Source organism: Mustela nivalis (assembly GCF_964662115.1).
Source record: "Mustela nivalis genome assembly, chromosome: 12".
NCBI lineage: Eukaryota > Metazoa > Chordata > Mammalia > Carnivora > Mustelidae > Mustela > Mustela nivalis.
The window spans coordinates 11,550,982-11,576,584 of record NC_139031.1 but is presented as its reverse complement, the minus strand read 5'-3'; the positions used below and the strand labels follow the sequence as shown (position 1 = coordinate 11,576,584).

Sequence of the window (25,603 nt, the reverse complement as noted above, 5' to 3'; positions counted from 1 at the left end):
TTTTAAGTTTGAGAAATAAACATGAGGAAAAGCAGTAAGGGGGAGAATTTGATGTGTTTATAAGGATTAGTTTGTAGGACTGGAGTGGAGAGTGGACTGGAAAGGTGGGTTGGAGCCAGGTTTTGAGGAGTGGCTAGCTAAGCTGTGAGGAGACCTTGGAGATGTTTGAATATGTGACTGATGGAGTCAGATTTAGGCTTTGAGAAGTTAATTCTAATAGTGGTATGGTCAAATAATATTGGCAGTAATCTTAGTCCTACCCATCAAAAAGCTGTTGTATGTTGGGGCACCTGGGTGGCGCTGTTGGTTGGGTGTTTGACTCTTGGTTTCAGCTCAGGTCATGGTCTTGGTGTAGTGGAATGGGGCCCCACATCAGGCTCCACACTCAGCAGGGAGACTGCTTGGGACTCTCCCTCTCCCTCTGCCCCCCATCCCCCACCACTCACTCTCTCTCTCTCTCTCTCTCTCTCTGTCAAATAAATCAATAAATCTTTAAAAAACAAAAGCTATTGTATGTCAAGTGTTTTATTTACATTATGTCATTTACTAAAACCCTGTGTAGCTAATTAACGCCCATTTAATGAAACGAGGAAACTGGGGCACAGAAGGTTGAAATAACTTATTCATGGTCATCTGACGGTGATGAGTGGGCATAGGGGGAGCTCCTGGGTGGCTCAGTTGGTTAAGCATCTGACTCGATTTCAGCTCAGGTTATGAGATAGAGCCCCGTGTCAGGCTGTGTGCTGGTTGTGGTGCCTGCTTAAGATTCCCTCTCCCTCTGCCCCTCTCTTAAAAAAAAAAAAGAAGAGTGAACATGTGATGTGACCCAATTCTTATCAGATTCTATAAGTCTTTTCAGGAAGTCCCTGATGGGAAGCAACAAGGGCGGGATAATGGAGGTGAGGTAAACGTTCTGTCCGTGTGTCCTTCCAGGTGGGTGCTGACATATGTGGCTTCGCGCTGGATGCCCCTGAGGAGCTCTGCAGGCGGTGGATGCAGCTGGGGGCATTCTATCCATTCTCCAGGAATCACAATGGCCAAGGCTATAAGGTAAGGCTCCCAGGAGACATGATCAAAATAAGATCAGGATCTGCCTGCATCCTCACCAAGACATCAGGCGAGCCAACCTCCTACCTGGCGCTTCACTTTGTCTAATTTGCAATTAACCAGGACTTCTGACATGCCATTAAAATGTTCTGCTGTCACAGAGTCTGGTTTTGGTACTGCTGCAGTTAAGGAGATGGTTAGTCTGTGAAGGTTTTCATTAAATTTCTGTACACTCTGACTGCGTTGCTAATTTTGTTATGAGAGTCAGATGAAGAAGTACTTCAGAATGATTGACATAACAGGTGGTGAATTGCACTTACTGGTGAAGTGATTCTGCCCACCTGTATGGCTCAGAGGCCAAGTTTACACCCTAGGCTCCAGGTCTTTGAGGAAGGACACTCTTGGGTTCTGAAGAAGGGGGTCTGGAGTTCTCCAGATGCTTCTGTCATTCACAGCCAGGTCACAGTGGCAACCTCTTGCTCCTCCTCCCAGGCCCAGGATCCTGCCTCTTTTGGAGCTGACTCTCTGCTGTTGAACTCCTCCAGGCACTACCTTACCATCCGCTACACCCTGTTACCCTACCTCTATACCCTCTTCTACCGCGCCCACAGCCGGGGGGACACGGTGGCCAGGCCCCTTCTGCATGAGTAAGTTCACCTCATCCAAAGAGCTTTTGTTAATGTGGGCGGCCACATGGACTGTTTGATCAAATACCAGCGTGAATATTGAGACACTTTGATTGGTTATTCAGATACATGTGTATTTTTTTAACTGAGTTACGCAGCCTCTATACTGTTCTAGAGGTATATTTAAATGGTATAGTCTGTTCCCTTTTGGGGATAGAAGTAGACTAAAACTTTGGGGCTTTGGGGTATTTTTTCTGCCACCAATTAATTCTTTATCTTACACAAATCATTTAAGTTCTGTAATCCTTCGTTTCTTGATTCTTTTTTTTTAAGGATTTTATTTATTTGTTTGAGAGACAGTGAGAGACAGCAAGAGCGAGGAGAAGGTCAGAGGGAGAAGTAGACTCCTTGTAGAGCTGGGATCCCGATGCGGGACTCAATCCTGGGACTTCGGGATCATGACTTGAGCAGAAGGCAGTCATCCAACCAACTGAGCCACCCAGGCGTCCTTCTTTTTTTGATTCTTAATTTAAAAGTTTTGATAGTGTGAACAGGACGGTATCTTCTGTAATGCGCTGTGTTCAGGCCCTGGGATGAACCTGTCGTTTACACATGAATAAGAATATTACAGAGAAGACCCTTGGGTGGCTCAGCCAGTTGAGTGTCTGCCTTCGACTTGGGTTATGATCCCAGAGTCCTGGACTCCCTGCTCAGAGAGGAGCCTGCTTCTCCCTCTGCCTACCACTCCCCCTGCTCATGCTCTCCATCTTTCTCTCTCTCTCTCTCTCTCTCTGGCAAATGGATAAATAAAAATCTTTTTTAAAAAAACAATAGTACAGAAGATTTCTAGAATTCCAGAATTTTTACTGCCAGCCAATGAGCATCTCCAACTTAATTCTGAATAAAGCCACTTAAGAGTCTTTTCATATGAAAATGCAGCTAACTCCCTTAGTTGTCTGACATTCTAGGCTCTCAGGCACCTATCTGCTATTAGTATTATTATTATTACTATTATTGCTATTATTATACATTCATTATTTTGAGTCCATTTTTATCGCCTCCTGGAATTCCCTGTTGAAAGGCAGCTGCCCGAAAAGAGAAAAGAGTAGAATTTTAAATTATCTGCTATGTGCCATGATCACATTCAGTTCCTTCTTGATAGTCTTCTGAAGTTTGGGGAGGTATTGCTTGTTACGCTTATTTTATTTAAAGGGGCAGATGGTGATTAGACTTGGAGTCCGGATCCTGCCCAGCATTCATCTAACCAGGGAGAAGTGTCTGACCAGAGAGAAGAAAAGGAGAGGGCCTGGGATGGGGAAAGTGGATCTGCCTCCCAGGGCTCAGACGCAGGACTTGAGCAGGTGTCCCAGAATAATCCAGAGGGTTACCACAGACAGGTGGCCTGCATGTTTTAGACAGTTGGGGGGAGAGTTGTCAGGAAGCCTTGGCCCAGATCTCAGCGAATGTCTCTCTGTCTCCAGGTTCTATGGGGACAGCAGTACGTGGGATGTGCACCAGCAGTTTTTATGGGGCCCTGGGCTCCTGATCACTCCGGTTCTGGATGAGGTAAGTGTCCCACAGAGGCACCCGGAGGGTCTCTGCTTCTATTTCTGCTACCCTCCAAACTCTTCTATTCCTAGGCCCATTTTTCTTCTCTTTATCCCAAGCCTGAGTCCAGCCTCCATGCCTGAGCTGGCACTGAGGACAGTGTGCTGAGGTTTGGGGAAGTTGGAGATGGGTTACATATGAGTCTTTTTTTTTTTTTTTTTCTAACCAAGTTCCCAATAAGTGTAGAAGCATCTGCTGGTGGCTCTGGGTTTGGGAATAGTCCTATTCATCATCAGAGTCTCCTGGTAGATCCTACTTGCTCTGTGAGGTAGAGGCAGAATGGAGCAGGGACCCAGCACTGTCTTTAAGGTTGGGTGGAATCGGGGTGTGATCGTTGCCTCTGCCTCTTAGCACCATGTGGCCTGGGGCAAGTGCCTCAGCTGGAAAGGTGAGATCATGAGAGTATCTGCCACCAGAGACAGGTGAGAGGATTACATGCGTTCATGTAAAGCTGGAATTTTTACCACAACATGTATTTCAATATTATTATTATTCCTAATGTGATTCCACTGGGATTTTCCCTTGTGTTGCAGATTATTGCTTCTGTTATTCCTGTTAGAAGAAAGGCACGATTGGATAACAGAGAAAAGAAAGGCCACTTATGCTCTCTCAGTATATGGTTAAGAAACTCCCTTGGGAGTGCTAAAAAATCCATTTTATCCCCTTCAGAGGCCGAGTCACAAAGAACAATATTTTGTTTTAATTTCAGGGTGCAGAGAAAGTGACGGCATATATGCCTGATGCTGTCTGGTACGATTATGAGACTGTAAGTAGCTTTGACTTTTCTTAACTCCTCAAGACCACAGCTGCATAGATAAGATGCCTCCCTGGTTAGAGGAAGACCTGTCCACACCCTGAAGAGGGTTTCTGTGCTGTTTCTTGTCATTTCGTAGCACAGTGGGTAAAGTGAGCCTAAATCACTTCATGTTAGTCATGAAGAGATCTGGAAAAAAAAAACCTTTTATACACTTTATTCAACAGTAAGATAAGGGCAAATATTGGAGGGTCCCATGGAGAAATTCAGCTGGGTCAGGAGTGAGCTAGCTTGTTTAAAACTATCAGTTCATCTAATATATGTCAGATAGCCTTGGCATGACGTAAACGCTCCCCCAAACTCCCAAGTGATGGCAAAAACCTGTTCTTAATTTGTTTCCTTCCTCTCGCTTGATTGTCTGACTAGACACTAAGTCAGCTTGGTGGAAAAACGAGAGAGCTGCGGACAGCTCAGCCCATGGGTATGAGGGGGGTGCGAGTGGGCCACCCTGCCAAGGTGCTTGACGTGTATCTGCCTGCACCAGGGGGCCCGAGTGAGATGGAGGAAGCAAAGTGTGGAGATGGAACTTCCTGGAGACAGAATCGGACTTCACCTTCGAGGAGGCCACATCTTCCCCACACAACAGCCAGCCACCACCACGGTGGCCAGGTAGAGCATGGCAGGAATTCCCTTCTAGGGCGAGGCTGGCGACAAAGCTGGTCATTTCCATCCCCCTATGTTGCCCGTGCAGAAAATGCTGAAGCTTTCCATGGTGTATGGGAGGAAGGGGGCCGGGGTGTGCGTGACCCTTGCATTTCTGTTGGCCCTTTCTGAGGAAGTTGTGATTTACAAGATGGATTTTGAAAGAACTTACTCCCTGTCCTTACTTAAACCTCCTGCATTTCTCCTCAAAGCACACTGGCTGCTGGAGTGGTCTTCCTTCTGGTTTTTCCCAGAACCGGTTTAATTTTAGCACTGAAAGTTTCATGTCTTGGGAAACCTCTCAGTTCTGGGCAGACAGGGACTGTTGATCACCCTACTTGCTTGGCCAGATCATTCATCCATTGTGCTATGCTCTTGACTCATTCATTCTACTTCTAGGGAGAGGGAGTCCACTTTCCATTCCCCTATAATCTCGATTTCCCATTCCTTATCTCCCAGTGAGCCATTTCTTTCCTGTGATACAGAACAGCATACAAAAATTACTTACTCGGGGCACCTGGGTGGCTCAGTTGGTTGAGCAACTGCCTTCAGCTCAGGTCACAGTCCCGGAGTCCCGGGATCGAGTCCCGCATCGGGCTCCCAGCTCCATGGGGAGTCTGCTTCTCCCTCTGACCTTCTCGCCTCTCATGCTCTCTCTCGCTGTCTCTCTCTCAAGTAAATAAATAAAATCTTTAAAAAAAAAAATTACTTACTCACTTCAAATCTCCTTCGTAGCACTGATTTCTCCTTTATGAGTCTTTGATTCTGAAATTCTAGACTCCATCTGTACTAAAGACGTACACATCTCTACATGTCTCTAAAAGTCTTATTTTTAATAGACTGGGGGTTCTTTGGAGGTTAGAAATCTTTTTTTTTCTTCTAAACTTTCCTTACTACCTTAATTTTTCATATTGCAGACTTCTTATGATAATGAGGCAAAATTCTACATCTAACACCAAATGTTTTCTTTGTATCTAATTGTTCAGCTTCAGGCTGTTCTGCATACTGATACCAAAATTATCTTTCCAAAATGAAGATTTTTGTTTTTCCTTGTTGCTCTCCTGTGTGGAGTCCAAATTCTTTCATGAGGAGGGTGTTCAGGCCAATCACAATCTGGTTGCAAGTTAACTATGCCTCTGGAGACATCTGAGTACACTCCCGTAGACCAGCCATGCCCAAAGCCGGATGTTCCCAGACATACCCATCTATTGGACGGCATTTGGGCTTCTGTACTTCTTAGCCCCTCCAACATCCTTTGCCTGGTGCATTCTTAATGACTTTCCAAATTAAAGATTTTATTTGCAAGAGCTTCCTTAATTCTTCCAGCAGAGGGAGTGATGCCACTCCAAACTTTTTTTTTTTTTTTTTTATCCTTCTTTTGTATACTGTTCAATATTATTTTGTGCCTTAGCTGAGAAAATTCTGTCTAAAATCATTTGGAAAGTCCAAATTATTGTTCATTGTTTCTGCCAACTTTCCTTCATTACCTGGTATGTTTAGTAATGTTTTTGTCTTTCAAGTGTAATGATCTTAAGGATCCAGACATGGGTCTCATTCCTTCAGAGAGGATTTGCCTCTTTTCTTCAGTTGCAAGTCAGGACTGCTGTCAGCTTGAGGTCATCTGAAGCAGCATTTAAGTATCATGTGTTGGGTGGGTCTTTCAGGGTGCCTGGTGTCCCCCAGAATATTTAGTCAGCCACACTGCTGGAAGTGCCATTTTAGACTCCTGTAAGTCTTTTGACTTTTGTGTCACTCTACTTTCTGCCTTGAGTATGCAGTGAACATGTTTAATCCTTCTCATAATGTTTAAGCTCATCAATGGAGTTGTGATCGATTCATCTTTGTATTTCTTAGACTTGCTAAAAAACAAGAGCTACTTAATACATGCGTGTTAAGAGAGAAAGCAGGTGATTTGACTGATAACGGAACCTGCCTTTCATAGGGCACAGTGGGGGGCTGACCTGGGAAAGAGCAGAAAGTATGATGTTAGTGACAGACCAGTGGGAGCAGGAAACTGGGAGGGGGTCTGGGGAGTGGTGACACAAGGAGAGATTAAATGTCAAATGGCTCTTTCTCTCTTTCTCTCCACCCATGTACTTACCACCTTTTTGAGCCATGTTTTGTGTTTCATATTTTAAATTATAAAGAAGATAACTATTGTGTTTTATATTCCTCTCTAAATGAATTAATAAATAATCAGATTAGGAAAATTGCTATTAAATAGATGGGATTTATTGTATTTTATTGCCTTTGAGTAAAAATGGAGTCACTTTCTTTGTCAGGAAATACATCCCCCCAACTATAGTTAAAATGTCCCCTGCACAAACTCTAAAATTAGGCTGAACCAATTATTGTGTAGAATGTCTTTCTCTTCTAATCGTCTGTATTCTAAGTAATAGTTGCTTCAGCAACTTTTTTAGTAGCAATTGCAATGATTCTGACACTTAAATTCTTGCTTCTTACATAGATGTTTATTGCTAATGTTTGCAGTGTTTCTGTCTCCAGTGACGTTACTGATTCTGGAGAAAGATGCGCCTGTTGTTTTTCTTTTGTGCCTGGAGAAAAGCCGAGCCATCTGCTGCTAATAACCTTTCCCATTTGGAATCTGATAGCAGGGGCACCTGGGTGATGTAGTTGGTGAAGCATCCAACTCTTGGTTTAGGCTTAGGTTGAGATCTCAGGGTTGTGGGGTCAAGCGCCCTGTTGGGACCAGCGTTCAGGAGGGAGTCTGTTTGGCATTCTCACTCTCTCCGCCTCTGCCTCTCCTGCTTGTGTGTTCTCTCTCTCTCTCTCTCTCTCTCAAACTGATTTTGGTCGGGGTGCAAAAAAAAAAAAAAGGGAAAGAAAGCTGATGGCAACATTCCCAGCTCATTTTCATTTGGCAAAGTTCTTTGAGACATAAGTGTTTCTCTCCTTCCTAAACCTTGTTTCCAACAGCCGCCGGAACCCTCTGGGTCTTATCATTGCCCTAGATGATAACAAAGAAGCAAAAGGCGAACTTTTCTGGGATGATGGGGAAACTAAAGGTGAGCACTGTTAATGACAACCTGCATCTGTGAGTGACTCCCACTGGTCAACCAGCCAGCGGTAGACTCTCCCCAGGCACAGCAGCGCTATTCACTCAAGAGGAAAATTTTCATGTGGGTTGCACTGTTCGTGGTTAGTGGTAGATGGACCACAGATGGAGGGAAAACATATTTTCTACCTCTTAGCATGCTCCCCTCAGACAGGCAATATATACAGGCTCTCATTTTATTGTCAACAGGCATCTGAAAAAGATGTTTTCGAGACTGTTCCTGCCATTGTAGATCTCTTCCCCCAAAATACTTGTGCACAAAAGTCAGTGATAGGAAACACACACCATGGCAGCGAGGCAGGGTGAGAGCGTGCTCTTCTCATGAGCCTGTATCCAGACATGCTGCTTTGTGTATTCTTCTGGCTCTAGTATACTAACAACTCTCGGGGCCCAGGCTTAGGCAATAGGTTCACTTGAGGCATATGCCTTGGAAGCACTTGGAAGGGAATCATTTCAAGAGTAAGTAGGAATGAAAAGGGAAAACAGTGGCCTGGCCTTGGAGACTCTGTCTATAATCTTATCATTCTCAAGATGAAGCTTTCAGTACAGCCCAGGCGTGATGGCTTCTTCAGCAGTGGGCAGGGCAGAGGCTGACTCACCTTTCTCGCACTTTCAGATACTGTGGCCAATCAAGTTTATCTCTTTTGTGAGTTTTCTGCCACCCAAGTAAGTAGCACATTTCTATGATTCTTAGGTGTGGGCTTTTCTCTGATAGCTTATGTGTGTTTGTGTATGTGTGAAATTACATTTATGGCCTCATATGCCTTTATGACTGTAGGTGAGCACGTTTCTGCTTTCTTTTGGAAGATAAAAGAACTTTGTTTTTATTATTATTTGTTTTTATTTTAATTCCAGTTAGTTACCATGCAGTGTTATATTAGTTTGAGGTGTACAATATAGTTATTCAGCACTTCCGTAGATCACCCAGTGCTTAGATGGGGACGTTTCAATTTATGACTTAACTCCCAATAATTGAATCATCCATGTTGGTAAAAAAGAGACAGTGATATGGTTAAATCACAGTAGTCAGCCTTTTAAAAAAATTCTCTGTGTGTGTTTCTCTCTTTCTTCTTCACTCAGGGGAGTATTAAAAAAAAGTTTGTACTCCTTGAGCACGTGTTAGTAGAGACAGCTAAGAGGCATTTGAAGCAGTTTTGGGTATCTGGTCTAGGATAGACTATTTGAGTAACTTGACAACCAATCATCAGAACTTTGTGCTTAACTGTTTTGCAGAACCACTTGGATATGAAGATTTTGCAGTCAACGTACAAAGACCCCAATAATTTAGTATTTAAAGAGATTAAAATTCTTGGGACCCAGGAACCTACCAATGTTACCGTGAAACACAATGGTGTCCCAAGTCAGATTTCTCCTAATGTCACTTATGATTCTAACCTACAGGTAAAAATCCATTTTGTTGAGATAGTTTATCAAGAATTTATAGCTTATCGTGTTCCTTCTTGCCAAGGACCAGGGCACACTCTGAGGTCTGAGGTGGGGAAGTCAGAGGGTTAGGAGAGAAAAAAGCAAGGGTTAAGCCAGAGCTAGAATGGATCAGGGAGCTGCTGAGAAGCTGGAATAAGATGGCTGAAGCTAGAAAGGCAAAGTGGGAGGTGGGATCCCTATAATTAAAAATTGAAGTGCGTTTTTCTTTACTGTGTTCAGATACATAGATTTTTTTCGCTCAGACATACGTTGTAAAAAATATTTCAAGTCAAAGACTCTGACCAGCTTAGCTAATGGCTACTCATTGGTTGGGTAGTCATAAAAAATAATTTTTCATCAGTTGCAGTGAGACCTGATGCTCCTGAGCGAGTTGCAATCTGTTCGCCTGGTATCTCAGCATTTGAGGGATCCTTTTCTCCATCCTCCTCAGGTCAGGCCCTCCAGATGTTCTGGGACTGGGGGTTGTGGCTCAGCATGTTTGTGAGAGATCTTCCAAATTTGGAGAAAATAAGTACATCTGGCATTCCGCTATAATGATGTATTGATGACATTGGCCATTTTGCCTTACAACATACGCTGAGAATACCTATATTATAGAGTTAGAAATAAAGCACAGTTGACCCTTGAACAGCATGAGGGACACTGAACCCCCCCCCCCATGCTATCAATAATCTGTAAGTAACTTCTGATTCCCCAGATCTTAACTACTAATAGCCTACTACTGACCAAAAGCCTTATGGGTAAAGTGTCAATTAACACATATTTTATGTATCATAAGAATTCTGTATCCTAATCTTATGATAAAGCAAGCTAAAGATAAGAAAATGTTATTAAGAGAATCATTAGGAAGAGAAAGCATTTGCAGTTCTGTACTGTATTTATTGAAAAAAACAAACCAAACATGCATGTAAGTGGCCCGGGCAGTTCAAACCCATGTTGTTCAAAGGACAACTCATTGTATGGTTAGTTATGTGCACTGCAAAGTGCAAGCCATTTGAGAGGTGCATATATTAAAAAAAAAAACTCAATAAATATTTGTTATATTAATTAATATAAGAGTGAAAGAATTGTTGGTGCTTGAATTTGGGTGGTGGGGAAACACAGTTTATACACAGAAATTTACCAGGAAGGGGACAGACAGTCCAAACAACACAGAGGAAATATTTACTGATATTATACCTAATTTAATGTTCAAAGTCTAATGGCACAGCTGAGCAAAGCTGTTGGAGAAGTCAGGGTTTGAGCTGGACTTTGAGTGAGGGTGTTATCAGATAGATATTCATTCAGCTAACGAGTGATAGGAAATGGAGCAAAATGGGACTTTGAACAAATTGGGATTTTCTTCTTCATGCAATAAGTTTAGAAAGTGGTCAGTAGCCAGCTTTGGTTCAATGGCTCAAGGTTGTCAGCGTTAACTGGAAATGACAGCTTAATACCAGTTGCTGTGGCCCTATTACTACAGAATGAAAGAGGAGGCAGAAAGAAAAGGTACAGGGAAGTCCCTTAAATCAAAATGAAGATGGGCCAGCAACTCCCATAGACTTGCACTGGCCTATTAAGGGCTGCAGCTATGTTACACAGATTAAAAAATTAAGTTCTTAATTATGAACTTTAATATTCTAAGCTGAAATAGTGAGTCAGAAGGGAACTTTTATATAAGGCAGGCAACTAGCAGGACATTCCACAAAAAGACACCATTTTCCTAGAAAGGGCATTTGTCTAGAAAAAGTATGCAAGGTTGAGATATCAGAGTAAGACAATCTAAGGGTTGAGACTAGCTTGACATTGGTCTGTGAATATGCTGTAACTAGAATAGGGAGGATATCAGTTCGGACAAAGAGTTTGTGGTCAGATTTTAGAGGATCTTAGATACCAAAGTGCGATCTGATTCTTCAAGTGTGTCCTATGAATCCTTGAATCCAGGCTGTGCTATTATGAAAGCATTGCTTTGAGAGTGAGATTTGTGAAACAGGGAAATTTAAGGTGAATTCAGACTGAGAAAAGTCTGGAAAAGGGATGATTATCCTTAGAGTGTGATTTTGTAACTCCGGGCAAATGAGGACCTGCACTATGCAAATTGCTAATTAAAGAAGAGATGAAAATACACAGAAAATATTAAATATTTTAATTAGTGAGACACAACGAAGCAAGGGTTCAGGTTTTGAGGCTTTGGTCTTGGAGAAATGAAGAAGTTGGGATGTTAGAAATGGAAAGAAATGTAATGATCTTTGCCAACTCCCCACTTTTGCAGTTGATGAAACTGAGACCCAAAGAATCAAAATGATTTGGCTAAGTTTCCCTAGTGAAATGGAGATGAGAACACAAGCCACATGTCCTTACGAATGTTCTTGCCACCACTCCAGACCAAGACAGGACAGTGGGCGAGGGAATGGAAGGCAAGAGCATAAGCTTGATTTTGGATGGCCCCGTGAGCTCGTGTGTATTATGCTACAAGGGAAAACACAGGAAGGTCTTTTGTCCAAGTAAGGAAGAGGAAGGGGAATCAGGGAAAGAAAGACAATGGGTGATCACAGAAGATTTTATTTGCCTTACTTCTCTTCCAGATGTGGGGTATGAGATTCTGATAGAGTCGGCACATTTGTCTTTTCGTCCTTTCCCGCCTTACATGTAGCTTTCCTCCTAGAAGTGCCAGTGGAGTGCCACTTGGATTGTTGAGTCTTCTCTGGTCTCTATTCCCTTTTCTAAAAGAGGTTTCATATCTTACAAGGACTTTGTCCTGGGGGTAAATTTCCTTGTCACTTGCTCATCCCTACAGGTTGCTCTGATCAGGGGAATCGATCTTATCCTGGGAGAAGCATACACAGTGGAGTGGGCCCTGAAGATTAAGGAAGCAGAAAAAATAGACTGTTTCCCTGATGAGAGCGGTGCTTCTGCAGAAAACTGTATTGCCCGTGGCTGTGCCTGGGAGGTAACCGTCCCAACAACACTAGCGTGCATCAAAATCCTTGACACTCAACCTAGACTTTTATGAGCATAGCATCAGGACCTATGTCACTCCTTAAAACCCATAGAAAGGCAGGACTTCCAAAGGAACCTGAGTGTGTATCTGGATATAGGAATAGGAGTGGGATTTTTTTTTTCCCCCAAATACTTTGCAAGGAGACCAGGAATTTAAAGTGATGTCCCTACCAAAGCATATATAAGGAAATGAGTAATGGTCTGGCTTTATCTACCTGTAAATGGCCTTTTCTAGCCCTTTGTATTTGATAATTCTAGGGTTTCATGCTGAACTGACCTTAGCTTTTCTTTCCAGGTACCCACTTCTCCAGGAGCCCCGTTTTGTTATTTCGTCAGTGATCTATACTCTGTTGGTGACGTTCAGTACCACTCACATGGAGCCACCGCGACCCTGTCTTTAAAGTCTTCTCTCTATGCCTCCGCTCTGCCCTCAGTACCTGTGACCGACCTCCGTCTGCATGTGACCTATCATAAGAATGATATGCTGCAGTTTAAGGTATGTGTCTGCAGTACCCATATGTATCAAGTGCCCACTGGGCACTTGGCAGTCCCATTACATTTTGCTAGTTGAGGTCACAGAACCCTAAAATAAGTTTGCTCCTCTGAGCTAACCATGCCGAAGTATACTAGATCATTATCCTGGGGGCACTGAAAGACCACTGATGAACCAGTGCTGCCTGTTCTGATGTGCATTTGAGAAGGTCACTGTGTCTGCTGTAAGGAAAACGGTTGGCAGGACAAGAGTAAAAAAGGAGAGGCCAGCCAGGAGGCTACCGGTTAGGGTGTCCTTGTGGGTGACCAAGTGTAGACCAGGTATAAGAAAGGAGGATGGTGGGAGAATTGAGAAGGTAGAATCACAGGACCTGGTGATGACTGCAAGTTGGCAATGAGGGAGAGGGAGCCATCGAGAACGATTGCCATGTTCCGGGCGTGTGTCTCTATGTGGGTGACAGTGATATTACCTGAAATGGGAGCATTGGACAGGTTTGGGCTTGGGCAGAATAAGATGATGGGTTCAGTTTGGGATACTGAATTTGGGATAGCTGAGAAGTAGCCACAAGAGTGTAGTGATCTCTTTCTTTCCTACGATTTAATGACATCTAAGGATTAGTGACAGCCTGTTCTTATGTCTGTTTTTCTCAAAGACAGGAATTTGTCCATTCATCTTTGTGTTTCTGAAATCTGACACCGAGCCTGATAGACAGTTAACACTCAGATGTTTTATGAAAGAGTAAATGAAAGACATTGGACATTGCCCCAAAGTTTCATCACAACCTGCTATCAACCTAGACTGACTCCTTTTACATCTTCTAATGCAGGGAAGATGCTCTTTGATATTCCTGGCCTCACCATAGTGCTGGCCTGTGGTAGGCACCTAGTGAGTTTGAACTAAATGAACTTGCTTGCATTTCCCGCTTTAACCCTTTCCTCCTCTACCTCCTGATCAAACAGTAGCTCCCCCGCCCCCCCCCAGTCTTTGCCTCTTTCTGACCCAGCTTTAATACGTTGGGTCTTTGCATTTATTTCTCTACCAGGAATGACTTTATCTCCTTGTTGTGCTGGGTTAACAGCTGCAAAGGTTTTAATACAGCCTGTATTTTGCCCATGACATCACCTCAGTCTTCTAGAAGCTGTGCTGGGCATTTTCTTCTTTATAATGTCACAACACTCCCACATGGCTATACATGAGCATATCATCACCCAGATATTGTGGGCACCTCTTTTATTTCCCATTAGCATGTGAATTTCTTAAAAACAGCAAGAATGTGTTATCTGATTTAGTGTGTCTAGTGTCTATAGTGTTGGGCAGGGGTTGAGTATGTACTTGGTGAATCAATTTAGATGCCATTTGTTGCAAGGACATCTATGATTATTTTCATCAAATGGAGTTCATATTTTTTTACTTTTTTTGAATTCAGAGAAGTTTTCAGATATTCACATGCAACCACAGATAAATAAATAATAGATTTATATCTACCAAACTGATATTGTACTGATTTTCAAAGATATCAACAATATCAAAGCAAATGTGTTACTGTAATAGGGGCCTTAAAAATGAGATGACAGGCTCTGGTCAAAATGTTAAGTCTAACATTGTTCTTTGATATAATAACTAAATCCCTGGTATCATGAGTTTAATGGAGACAAATACAGCATCCACACTCTGTGTTAAGGATACAAGTTTCTGTTAAGGTATGTAGGTTTCTAGAGTACTATATTTTCCTAATTTTCTTTGCACTCACCCTAGATTTATGATCCCAACAATAATCGGTATGAGGTCCCGGTTCCTCTCAACATACCCACAGTTCCTTCCAGCACCTCTGAGAGTCAACTCTACAATGTCCTTATTAAGAAGAATCCATTTGGGATTGAAATTCGCCGGAAGAATACAGGCACTGTAATGTAGGTGGCTTCTAGTCTGATTTGAAATTGATGGTTCCCTGCACTGCCAGGTTCATTGTCCTTGGAGATATCCTGGCTCAAAACACCACACTATCCATTTCCAGATTTATGAATACATTATTCCTTTGGGGCCTGTTCTTATGGGAAATCTTTAGTCCCCTGGCAGTAATTACTGAGATACTTACATGTACTAGGGATTCATTCAACTAGTGTTTATGGGGTGGTTAGTATATATTATTTCTATATTAGGTAGTTCTCGAAGATGAGGTCTCTCTTCTCATGACAAAAATTATTTGATCAATAACAAAGATAATGTAAGTTAAAATATAAATAAGGAAGTTTAGATAGTGACAACTGCTAGGTAGGAAAAAGAACAGGGTAATAAAGAGTTATGGGGCATTTGCTGCTTTTGATACTGGGGTCAGAGTAGGGATCTCAGAGAAGGTGACATTTGAGGTAGTACTTAGATGAGAAGGATCCACCCATGTGGAGATTTGGGGGAAGGGAGAGGACATTCCAGACAGATGGAATAAGAAGTGCACAGGCCATGAAAGCACACTTGCATATTGAGGGGAAAATGCTTGTTGTGGTCGCAGCACACTGTAGCTGGATGGCTGTGGATGTTAAGTAGCGAAGGGACAGTAGAGAGGACCAAGAGTGGCACCCTGGGCTGGTGTGGAGCGGTAGCACCCAAGATGTGAAAAGTGATTGGATTTGGCATCCAGGAGACAGAACTGAAGGGAGGCAGTGAGAGAGGAAACCAGAAGAATGAAGGCTAGCTCCTGGGCTGGCAGCACGTGCATCAAAGATTATTTTAATCAAATGGACTTTGTGGTTTTTGGGGAAGATTAACAGGGCTCTGGGTGAGAGAGGGAATCAAGAGTTTTGTTGTCCTTGAAAAGTCAGCTGCTTGAAGCCAACAGGATGGCCCATTTCTTTCCCAAATACACCCTTTTTTGTTGCAGTTGGGACTCTCAGCTCCTTGGTTTTACCTTCAATGACATGTTCATCCGCATCTCCACTCGCCTTCCCTCCCAGTACATCTATGGCTTTGGGGAAACTGAGCACACAGCCTTTCGGAGAGACTTGAACTGGCACACATGGGGGATGTTCTCCAGAGACCAGCCCCCAGGGGTAAGGACAGAGCATCTGGGATCTGTGTCTACTTCTTTTTATGCACTATGTACGCTCCATGCTTCATCTTCCCAGATTCACCTTAGATGGTCACATTTCCACATTTAGATGAGTGGGTCTGTGCTCAGTCTCCTTTGTTTTTTATGTATTTAGTTAATTGCACAGAGAAAACAGGACATACCTTGCCAATAATTTTTTTCGTGGAGTTTCTTTGTTGGCCACTATGTCTTCTAACCTCTTACCACTTTCCCTCCACGACTCTCCCAGTACAAGAAGAATTCCTATGGTGTCCACCCCTACTACATGGCACTGGAGGAGGATGGAAGTGCCCATGGGGTGCTCCTGCTAAACAGCAATGCCATGGGTAAGAGATGCCAGCATCTCCCCTTGTTTCTGTGAACCAGTCATTTTTGAGTAACAGTGTGTTCGAACTAGCTGACTGAAGTCAAAATTATTATCTTGGGGACAGTGTTCTTGTTTTTATATTTCATTTCCTATATAGCCTTTCTGTTTATTTCAGTTTAGTAACATGCTGTAACAAGAGTTAACTCCTATTTGGCAAACATACAAGAAGGGATGTAAGAAGGGATAGAAAGAACAAGTGAGTCTCAAATATCCTGGGGGTCAGCCAGTGGAAGCCATCTTTTTAATTTGAATTAATGGTGAAGCTGTGGTTAAGAGTGCTCACTCTGGGGGTACAAGGGTGTGAAGAAAATTTATATGGTATATTGGAACGAGGGTGGAAAAATAGGGGGTGGGTGGAAAGCATGCATGTAAAAACTGGTCAAATCAGAATCAGGTCTATCCCTGACTTAATAGTTTCATGTGAATGTCAGTTTCCTGGTTTCGACAATGCACAAGTTACATAAGATGTGGTCATTGAGGGAAGTTGGGTAAAGTGTACAAAGGAACTGTAGTACATTTTTGCAACTTCTTCTATGTCTTAAACTCTTCTAAAATAAAAGATGTAGTAGTAACTTTAAAAGAACAGAATGACAGAGGGCAAAAATTCCAGGGGTAGCTCCCCGGGACTTTCACTTAACTTCTTCAATTTGATGCAGGTATAGTAAAAATACTTTCTCTTAATACTCCATAATAAAGAGGCCTAGGGAGAAGGAAAGGGTAAGAATTTGAGGGGTTATTTGTCACCTTGAAGGTTTCCAGCTTGAGTGGTGTTTTCCTATATTTTCAGATGTGACCTTCCAGCCCCTTCCTGCCTTGACATACCGCACCATAGGAGGAATTCTGGACTTTTATGTGTTCTTGGGGCCAACTCCAGAGCTTGTCACTCAGCAGTATACTGAGGTAGGAGGACATTAAACTGATTATCAACTACTCGTACAGTAGGTTCTGAGTACCCAATCCACCTTGATTAGCATAACTCTCAGATGATACCTGGAATTGTTGATCCTTCTGGAAGATAGACTATAAAATGAAGAGCAAAGAAAATATATCCCAATAACCATTAAATTTGCAGCCCCTCAAAGCACTGCAGAGTAGCAGAAGTAGTACGGTGCCAGTGGTGGTGTTGGCAGTGGCGATGGTAGTGGTGGAGGTGGTGGTGATGGTATGGTGGGTGGTAGAGATGGTGGTAGGTGGAGTTGGTGGAGCTGGTAGTGGTGGAGGTGGTGATGGTGGGGGATGTGGTAGTGGAGATCATGGTGCTAGAGATGGTCATGGTGGAGGTGGTGCAGGTGGTGCAGGTGGTGATTGAAGTGGTGGAGGTGGTAGTACAGGTGGTGGTGGATGTGATGAAGGTGGTAGTAGAGGTGGGGCATGTGGGGCAGAGGTGGTGATGTGGCAATGGTGATGGTTCTGGTAGTGATGGTGGTCATTAGTGGTCACGACAGTTACTTTGGCAGCAGTAACACACTTATATAACTTACTATGTGTCACTGATCATTTTACATATATGAACTCATTCATTCTTCACAAAGAACACTAATGAAGTGAGCACTATTATTATCCCCAGTTTGCAAGTGAAAGAACTGATGAACAAGAGGTTTTTAACTTCTGCACAGGGCTACATAGCCAGCAGAGTTTAGAGTTTATATGGTAGGCCAGGCATTTTCCCTCTAGATTCTGAGATCTGAACCAGTAAGCTCGACTGCCACTAGGAATCAGAGTAAAATCAGATTTTCCAAAATTCTTAGGGAAGTAAGTAAAGTCTAGCAGAAAGCTTTCTCCAAGCTATCCCAGTGGTTCTACATCCACTCAGTTTCTCTCCATTTTTGAATTTCTTGATTATCTAAGATAGGACGCCAGAAAGATGTTCTTAATAATATGTCAACAATTTTAATCCCGAGTCTCCTTTTTAAGGAATGAATTTTCTGTTTATTTTCTAGCTGATTGGTCGGCCAGTGATGGTTCCTTATTGGTCCTTGGGGTTTCAGCTGTGTCGCTATGGATACCAGAATGACTCTGAGATTGCCAGCTTGTATGAAGAGATGGTGGCTGCCCAGATCCCTTATGTATGTTCTTCATATGGGTGGATTGGCTCTGGTACCTCATGGCTGTTACTAGTCTTCTCTGTATCTGGATTAGCTTGCCTTCAAGGGAGGGCAGTTCCTATAACTATATGACTTTAAAATATTTGGTCAAAACACCTTTGGTATCTTAAGAATAAAAGGTTGCCCAAACAATAGTTTTGCTTAATTGAAAAGAAAATGACCCAAATTTAGTCAGATCACCATAGGTGCTGATAAAACCTCACTTCCAAAACTTGGCTGGCATAGTGTTCCCTCAGCTTTGAGCTAAAGTTGAAGATAGGGATCTTGGTTATCAGTTTCCTGATGAAATAAATATGGAAACAAATTCTATCCTTCTCTTGAGGGGAAGTGGGGTCCAAGAATCAGAGAATTAATCCCCTGAACTTCTTACATATTAAATTTTATTCAATATTTTTTCTCTTATTTACAATTGTTGCTATTAATGGTAAGCATGGTATGCAGTATTTCATTTTTAAAAAGAAAGCTATGTCTGATAACCTCCAGGATTGGATACTCTAAAGCAATCACAGGTGCCTTTTTTTTTTTTTTTTTTTATAAGTAAAAGGTAGATTTTCCATCCATCCAATTATATTAGTGCTGGGGAGCTTACATTATGTTCTTTTCTCTGAAAGTGAACCACCGATCCCAGGGGCAGCCTCTTTGGCAAGGTAACCACAGTCACTCCTACTGGCCTTTCACAAAGCACTGTCTCATCCTCTCTTTTCATTTATCCTCCCAACAGTCTTGGCAGATAGATAGGCATTATCATCCTATTTTTGCCGATTTAGTTTTTTTTCTTCTATCTTACTACTGAAAATTTGAAAATTTCCCAGAATCTAATACCTGATACCTGAGGTTAGAATAAGTCAAAAGGAAGCCTTATGAAATTCACCACTGGTTAGTAGAAGCTTGTTCTCACCTGGAACCTGGCCTTTTCCAAGCAAGAGCCACTCATTTTTCTGCTGCGCTCCCCCCAGGACGTGCAGTACTCGGATATCGACTACATGGAGCGGCAGCTGGACTTCACCCTCAGCCCCAAGTTCCTGGGGTTTCCAGCCCTGATTAATCGCATGAAGGATGACGGGATGCGGGTCATCCTCATTCTGGTTAGTCCCTCTGGGAATGGGCAGAGTTTGTTAGAGAGAGTGAATGGGCTTTGGTGGAGGAAGCTTTCTTTTGTGTTTCCGTCCATGTCATGAGTGGAGAAGTTGAGGTTCAGAAAGAAAGGTGTATTTCCCAGGATTCACAGAAACATTATGGTTCAGGTGGATGCTGGTACCTTTCTGTTTGAAGAATTCTTTTTTCTGTCCCAAGTTGTTCTCTGGGTTTGGACTTCTACCTAGTCTGTGCTTTGATTTCAGGACCCAGCTATTTCTGGTAATGAGACACAGAACTATCCTGCATTCACTCGGGGTGTGGAAGATGATGTCTTCATCAAAGCTCCAGATGGTGGAGGCATTGTCTGGGGAAAGGTATGACCAATGCGGTGATCCACTAATCCCCAGCCTGGGGTGGGTGACAGCGTGTCTGTGCATGTTGTTTTTGGGCCTTTTCCATTTGGGTTTAGGGCTCAGAAGTTCTCATTTTGTCCATCAATATTTGTCAACACAGTTAAGGAATTTTTAGGGAATATATGTATGTGGGTGCCTTGTGGGATCTACTTTTCTAGATGAAAATCAAGGTATTACCACCTACGACCATGGTTTATAGTTTCTTAGGAAGTACTATATAAGATAAATTATCTAGTGCATTGCTTTTGAACAGTTTTCTCTCCACAGGTGTGGCCTGATTTCCCTGATGTTGTTATAAATGGATCTCTAGACTGGGAGACTCAAGTGGAGGTAAAGGACCCTTTGTGGACATGGGAGAAGTCAGGGCTGCTGGGAAGGGGTGGCCATTCTCAGGATAGTGGATTTCCCCATGCGTGTGCATTCAGGAATACACTGAGGGATTATGTCCTGTGTGTCCATCTGTGTGGCAATCACTTTATATGTAATATTTTACTCCCAGTTGGGAGGCAGGGATTATTATCTTCAGCATAACTAGGATTCAGAGAGCTTAAATTACTGCTCTGGAGTTCTAGGTGACCAAGTGATGATTTCAAATCCAAGGCTGCCAGATTCCAAGGGCCCATGAAATTTCTACCTCCTAAGAAATACTGTTTGCCTAGAATGAGTGTATTTGTTGTTGTTTTTATTGTTGTTCCTGAATATTTTTCAGGATATTTTTGAAGATTTTTATTTTTATTTATTTGAGAGAGAGAGAGAGAGAGAGAGAGAGCGAGCATGCAGGAACAGGGGGAGGGGCAGAGAGAAAAGAAGAAACAGGTTCGTGCTGAGCAGAGAGCCCAATGCAGGGCTCAGTCCTGGGACCCTGGGATCATGACCTAAGCTGAAGGCAGACACTTAACTGACTGAGCCATCCAGGCATCCCTTGAGTATGTTTTGAACATAGTCTCCAAACCCTGTCTTGAGTGATGGAATCTTTTTCTCTGTATTTTTCTTTTTCTCTGTTTTCCATGGACAAGCTTCTCCATCTTCACTCTTACAAATCCCCCATCCTGGGGAACCTGGGTGGTACAGTTGGTTAAGTGTCTAACTCTTGGTTTTGGCTCAGGTCATGATCTCAGTGTCCGGAAATCAAGCCCCTCATCTGGCTCTGTGCTCAGCGGAGAGTTTGCTGCTCTTCCTCTCTCCTTCTCCCTCTGCTCTTCCTGCCCCTCAAGTGCTCTCTCTCTAAAATAATAAAGTAAATATTTTTTAAAATAATATAAAAATAAATTCCCCATCCTTCCTTGGTTTCTCAACTTCTCTCTTACCTCCCAGCTTCCATCCTTACGTTAAAACTTGCTCTCTCTGGGTAATAAGTTCTTGCTTGTAATGGATCTTATATAAGGATTCAAGGGAGAGGACCTAGCTTCCTCTTCTCTCTGTTGCTTCTCATAGGAAACTATTTGAAATTTGCTGGTCCAGAGAGACCATATGGACACAGTAGTCTGCCAGGCTAGAGAAGTTCAGGGTCTCCTTGATCTTAACACTCATTCATTCATTCATTCATTCATTCTTTTTCTTTTTTAGTATTTTTTCCTCTAATACAATTGAAGTATGACTGACAAAATTGTATATATTTGAAGTATACAGTGTGGTGATTGAATACATATATGTATCATGAAATGATTACCATAATCAGGTTAATTAACACATCCATCATCTCATACATTTACCATTTGTTAGTGTGTGGTGAGAATACTTAAGATAGGGCACCTAGGTGGCTTAGTTGTTAAGCGTCTGCCTTCAGCCCAGGTCATGATGCCGGGGTCCTGGGAATCTAGCACTGCATCCGTGCTCAGTGGGGAGCCTGCTTCTCTCCCTCTGCCACTCCCCCTGCTTGCGATCTCTCCATATCTCTCTGAAATAAGTAAGATCTAAAAAAAAAAAAAAAAAAAAAAAGAATACTTAGGATCTAAAATCATAGCAACTTTTCTGTATACAAGACAGTATTTTTAGCTGTAGTCATCAGCCTATACATTAGATCTCCAGAACTTACTCATCTTAAAAATAAAAGTTGATCCCCTTAGACCAGCATCTCCTCATTTCCCCCACTCCATTACCCCTGGTAGATACCATGCTGCTGTCTGTTTCTATGAGCTCAAACTTCCTTTTTTTTTTTTTTTTTTAAGTTTCCACATATAAGTGAGATCATATAGTATTTATTTTTCTCTGTACAGGTTTTTCATTTAGCATAATGTCCTCTAAGTTTAAATATGCTGTGGCAAATGACAGGGTTTCCTTTTTTATCATGGCTGAATAATATTTCATTGTGTGTATATATGTACGCCATATCTTCTTTACCCATTCACCCACTGACAGATGCTTGGATTTTTTCCACATCTTGGCTGTTGAGAATGATGCTGCAATGAACACGAGAGTGCAAATGTCTCTTTAGATATTTCTTTCATTTTATTCGGGATATATATCCAGAAGTGGGATTGCTAGATCACCTGGTAATTCTTTGTTTACTTTTTTGAGGAACCTCCATATTATTTTTCCACATGACTATACAAATTTAAATTACCACCAGTAGTGCACAAGGTGCATGTCTTTTTGTGCATGTCTTCATGAACAGTTGTTGTCTCTTGTCTTTTTGGTAAAAGCTATCCTAATAGGTAGAAGATGATATTTCATTGTGGTTTTGATTTGCATTTCCCTGATGATTAGGGATGCTGAGTACCTTTTCTTGTATCTTTTGGCCATCTATATGTTTTATTTAGGAATATATCTATTCAGATCCTTTGTCAACTTTTTAATCTGTTTTTTGTTGTTGGTTTTTTGTTTTTTGTTTTTTGTTTTTGCTATTGTATAAATTCCTTGTATACTTTAGAAGTTAATCTCTTGTCAGATACAGGGTTTTCAAGTATTTTCTCCCATTTCCTAGGTGGTCTTTTCATTACTTTGATTATTTGCCATGCAGAAGCTTTTTATTTCCATGTAGTCCCACTTGTTTATTTTTGCATTTGTTGCTTGTGCTTGCAGTATCAGATTCTCCCCCAGAATCATTGCCAAGACCAAAGTCAAGGAGCTTTTCCCCTGTTTTCTTCTAGAAGTCTCACTGTTTCTGGTCTTATAATTAAGTCTTGGGCCACCTGAGTGGCTCAGTCATTTAAGCATCTGACTCCTGATCTCAGCTCAGGTCTTGATCTCAGGGTCATGAGTTCAAGCCCCACAGTGGGCTCCATGCTGGATGCAGAGCCTACTTAAAATAAATAAATAAATAAATAAATAAATAAATAAAAAGAAATAAAAAAAAATTAAGGCTTTAATTCAGGTTGGAAATTTTTTGTGAGTACTGTAAAAGAATGGTTCAGTTTCATTGCTTTACATGTGGATATCCAGGTTTCCTAGGACTGTTTATTGAGGAGACTATTGTTTTCCCACTGTGTGCTCTTGACATGTTTGCCAAAGATTAGTTGATGGCACATGTGTAGATTTCTTTCTGGACTTTCTATTCTGTGTCATTGGTTTATGTATCTTTTTTTTTTTTTTTTGCTAGTACCATGATTTTTAAATCATACTGGGAAAGGGGCCACTTCAGTGACAAAGAGGTTGGCTCTCCTACAATTGTAAGCCATTGAGGGCATTTGGAAATCTGTGGGACAGTTTTGATTATTACAGGGGAGCACCAAATGGCATTTAATGGACAGTGACTAGGGATGCTCAGAGTTCTGATTGTGGGGGATGTTCTCTGAAGAATTCTCCTGCCCCAGATGACAGTTGTATTTTTATTAGAGATTCTAATGAAGGCACCCTAATAAAGTCATGATATGTATTTGATAGCATGTAAGAGATTCTCAGTAGATAGAATAATTATGACTACTTATATTAATGAGACCCACTCATGATGCTGGTGGGGACGAAGCTACTGATACCCAGGTCTGGCCTGGCTGTGGGTAGTATAAAGCAAACAAACAAACAAGCAAACAGTAGGCAGCCTATGGAAAGCAGATTACTGAATCTGAAGCTCAGATCGAATTCAGGAAGTCTAGGGTTGGGGGCTACGAACTGAATTTTGCTAGCACGCGCATAGTGGGTTGTGAAAGTGGTCCAATGACCAGACATGCAGATGGGTTCGTCACGAGTTGAGATCAAGGGGAGTGGCGACAGAAGTTGCAAGGCTGGAGCTGCATAGAGATGGTAGTGAGGCAGAGCCAGCACCTTGGAGAATGGCAAAGCATGTCTTTCTTGCGTAAATCATCAGAGCACTCTTCAGTGAGACGAATGAATTAGAATCGGTCAACTTTCTTCTTGTATCCCCTATGGGATTCAGTTGTGACTCCGGCAAGGCTGGTACTGACTCTGTTTACCCTAATCCTCCATCTCCCTCCTCTACACCATGTTTCTAACCCTGCCTGAGCTGGAGCTCTGTTTCTGGTGAGAGGTTCTCTTCTTTGGGTTCCATGTTTCTACCTCTATTTTCTAGCAAAAAGCCATCTCTTTCAAAAGATTCTCAGTGATGTGGTTCACCGCTCCTCACTTCACTGTGAGCTGGATCCCTGCATTTTGTTTCATTTCTGTTTTCTTCTTTGTGTTCTTTTTTTGCCTTTTACCTAGACATATGGGTTCATAATTGCCTTTTGTCTATTGTATGTATGTAAGAGGAGGGTTCCTAAACCAAGTCCTCTTTCTGTTGTACCCCCTTTTCCTTACCCCCCTCCCCCAGGACCCTCTCCTCCCACCAGTAGCATTACTTAACTCTTGAACTCTTAAAATGCACTGAGGAACACAGAGGAACCTATTTACTGGGACATACAAAGGACCATGAAGTACCATTACAAGCAGCATGGGATGTATAGAAATTTATAAATACTTGCTGCTGCTGTCACTCGGAGGTGCGAACTCACAATTATTCACTGAGCATCTATTTCACGTTAGGTTTGAAGCTAAGCACGGTGAGGGGGGGAGTACAAAGTTCAACCAGAAGAGTATAAAACAAGATCATTGCTCTCAAAATTCTGGTAATACAGTTAAGCTTTGGATCCAGGTTAAAATAAAGACACAGCTTTTATTATTTGGGGGAGGATGAAGAGAAGAGAGCAGTGTTAAAACTTCCTCTTTAGCTCCTCCCAAGTGACTTGACACCCAAGTACAGTTGTCCAGTGATTTCTGTAACTACAGAAAACACACGCACACCAGTGCAATGTCTCACCCCTCACCTCCTTTCCCCAGTGGGAGTGAGACAGGAGAGGATCGTCTGGGTGTTGCCTTCCATCCTGTCGACAGTCCGTCTGATGCCTTTGAAGCTGCAGTCTCTCCTGGCTCCCACTTTGTCTGAGCCAAGCTTCGGAAATGGCAGGACAGAGGTTGAAAGTTAAGCATCTAGCACACGAGACAGTGAGTTTAGGGTGTTGGTTGGTACTGTTCATGTTGATACAAAAAGGAAGACAGTCCATGGATACTTACCAAATGCTAAGCAGGTGTCTAATTTGTGCTAATGTCTCTTCTGTGCGCTCATATTTCAAGTAAGCTGCACACGTTATCTAGGCTCTGTCTAAATTATCTATCATCATGCGTTATAGGGATGTACATGAGTTATGCTCTCAGGAAATGTCGGTTTGCTATCGAATATAATTTGGGGGACCGATAAACTACATTTAATTTTTACAGCTATACCGAGCTTATGTGGCCTTTCCCGACTTTTTCCGTAACTCAACTACCACATGGTGGAAGAGGGAGTTGCAGGAACTCTACACCAACCCACGGAATCCAGAGAGGAGCTTGAAGTTTGACGGCATGTGGATTGTGAGTGTGTGGGTTCGTGTCTGTGCACATGTGGGTGGGTGGGT

The 25,603-nt window shown here is 42.4% G+C and overlaps 1 protein-coding gene across 2 annotated transcripts in view; it reads left to right on the top strand.

Annotated features, from left to right (window-relative positions):
* The window catches only part of MGAM (maltase-glucoamylase), an 88,718-nt gene that overhangs the window by 45,285 nt on the left and 17,830 nt on the right, over positions 1-25,603 (top strand). For both annotated transcript variants that reach the window (XM_082693846.1, XM_082693847.1), the window contains exons 17-35: positions 934-1,050; positions 1,540-1,694; positions 3,155-3,239; positions 3,991-4,047; positions 4,580-4,704; positions 7,675-7,763; positions 8,430-8,479; positions 9,047-9,214; positions 12,036-12,188; positions 12,534-12,734; positions 14,487-14,641; positions 15,607-15,775; positions 16,043-16,139; positions 16,968-17,080; positions 18,121-18,246; positions 19,242-19,370; positions 19,626-19,736; positions 20,043-20,105; positions 25,425-25,559. In XM_082693846.1, the coding sequence (XP_082549972.1) occupies positions 934-1,050; positions 1,540-1,694; positions 3,155-3,239; positions 3,991-4,047; positions 4,580-4,704; positions 7,675-7,763; positions 8,430-8,479; positions 9,047-9,214; positions 12,036-12,188; positions 12,534-12,734; positions 14,487-14,641; positions 15,607-15,775; positions 16,043-16,139; positions 16,968-17,080; positions 18,121-18,246; positions 19,242-19,370; positions 19,626-19,736; positions 20,043-20,105; positions 25,425-25,559 (2,298 nt within the window). The remainder of the gene's footprint in view (positions 1-933; positions 1,051-1,539; positions 1,695-3,154; positions 3,240-3,990; positions 4,048-4,579; positions 4,705-7,674; positions 7,764-8,429; positions 8,480-9,046; positions 9,215-12,035; positions 12,189-12,533; positions 12,735-14,486; positions 14,642-15,606; positions 15,776-16,042; positions 16,140-16,967; positions 17,081-18,120; positions 18,247-19,241; positions 19,371-19,625; positions 19,737-20,042; positions 20,106-25,424; positions 25,560-25,603) is intronic.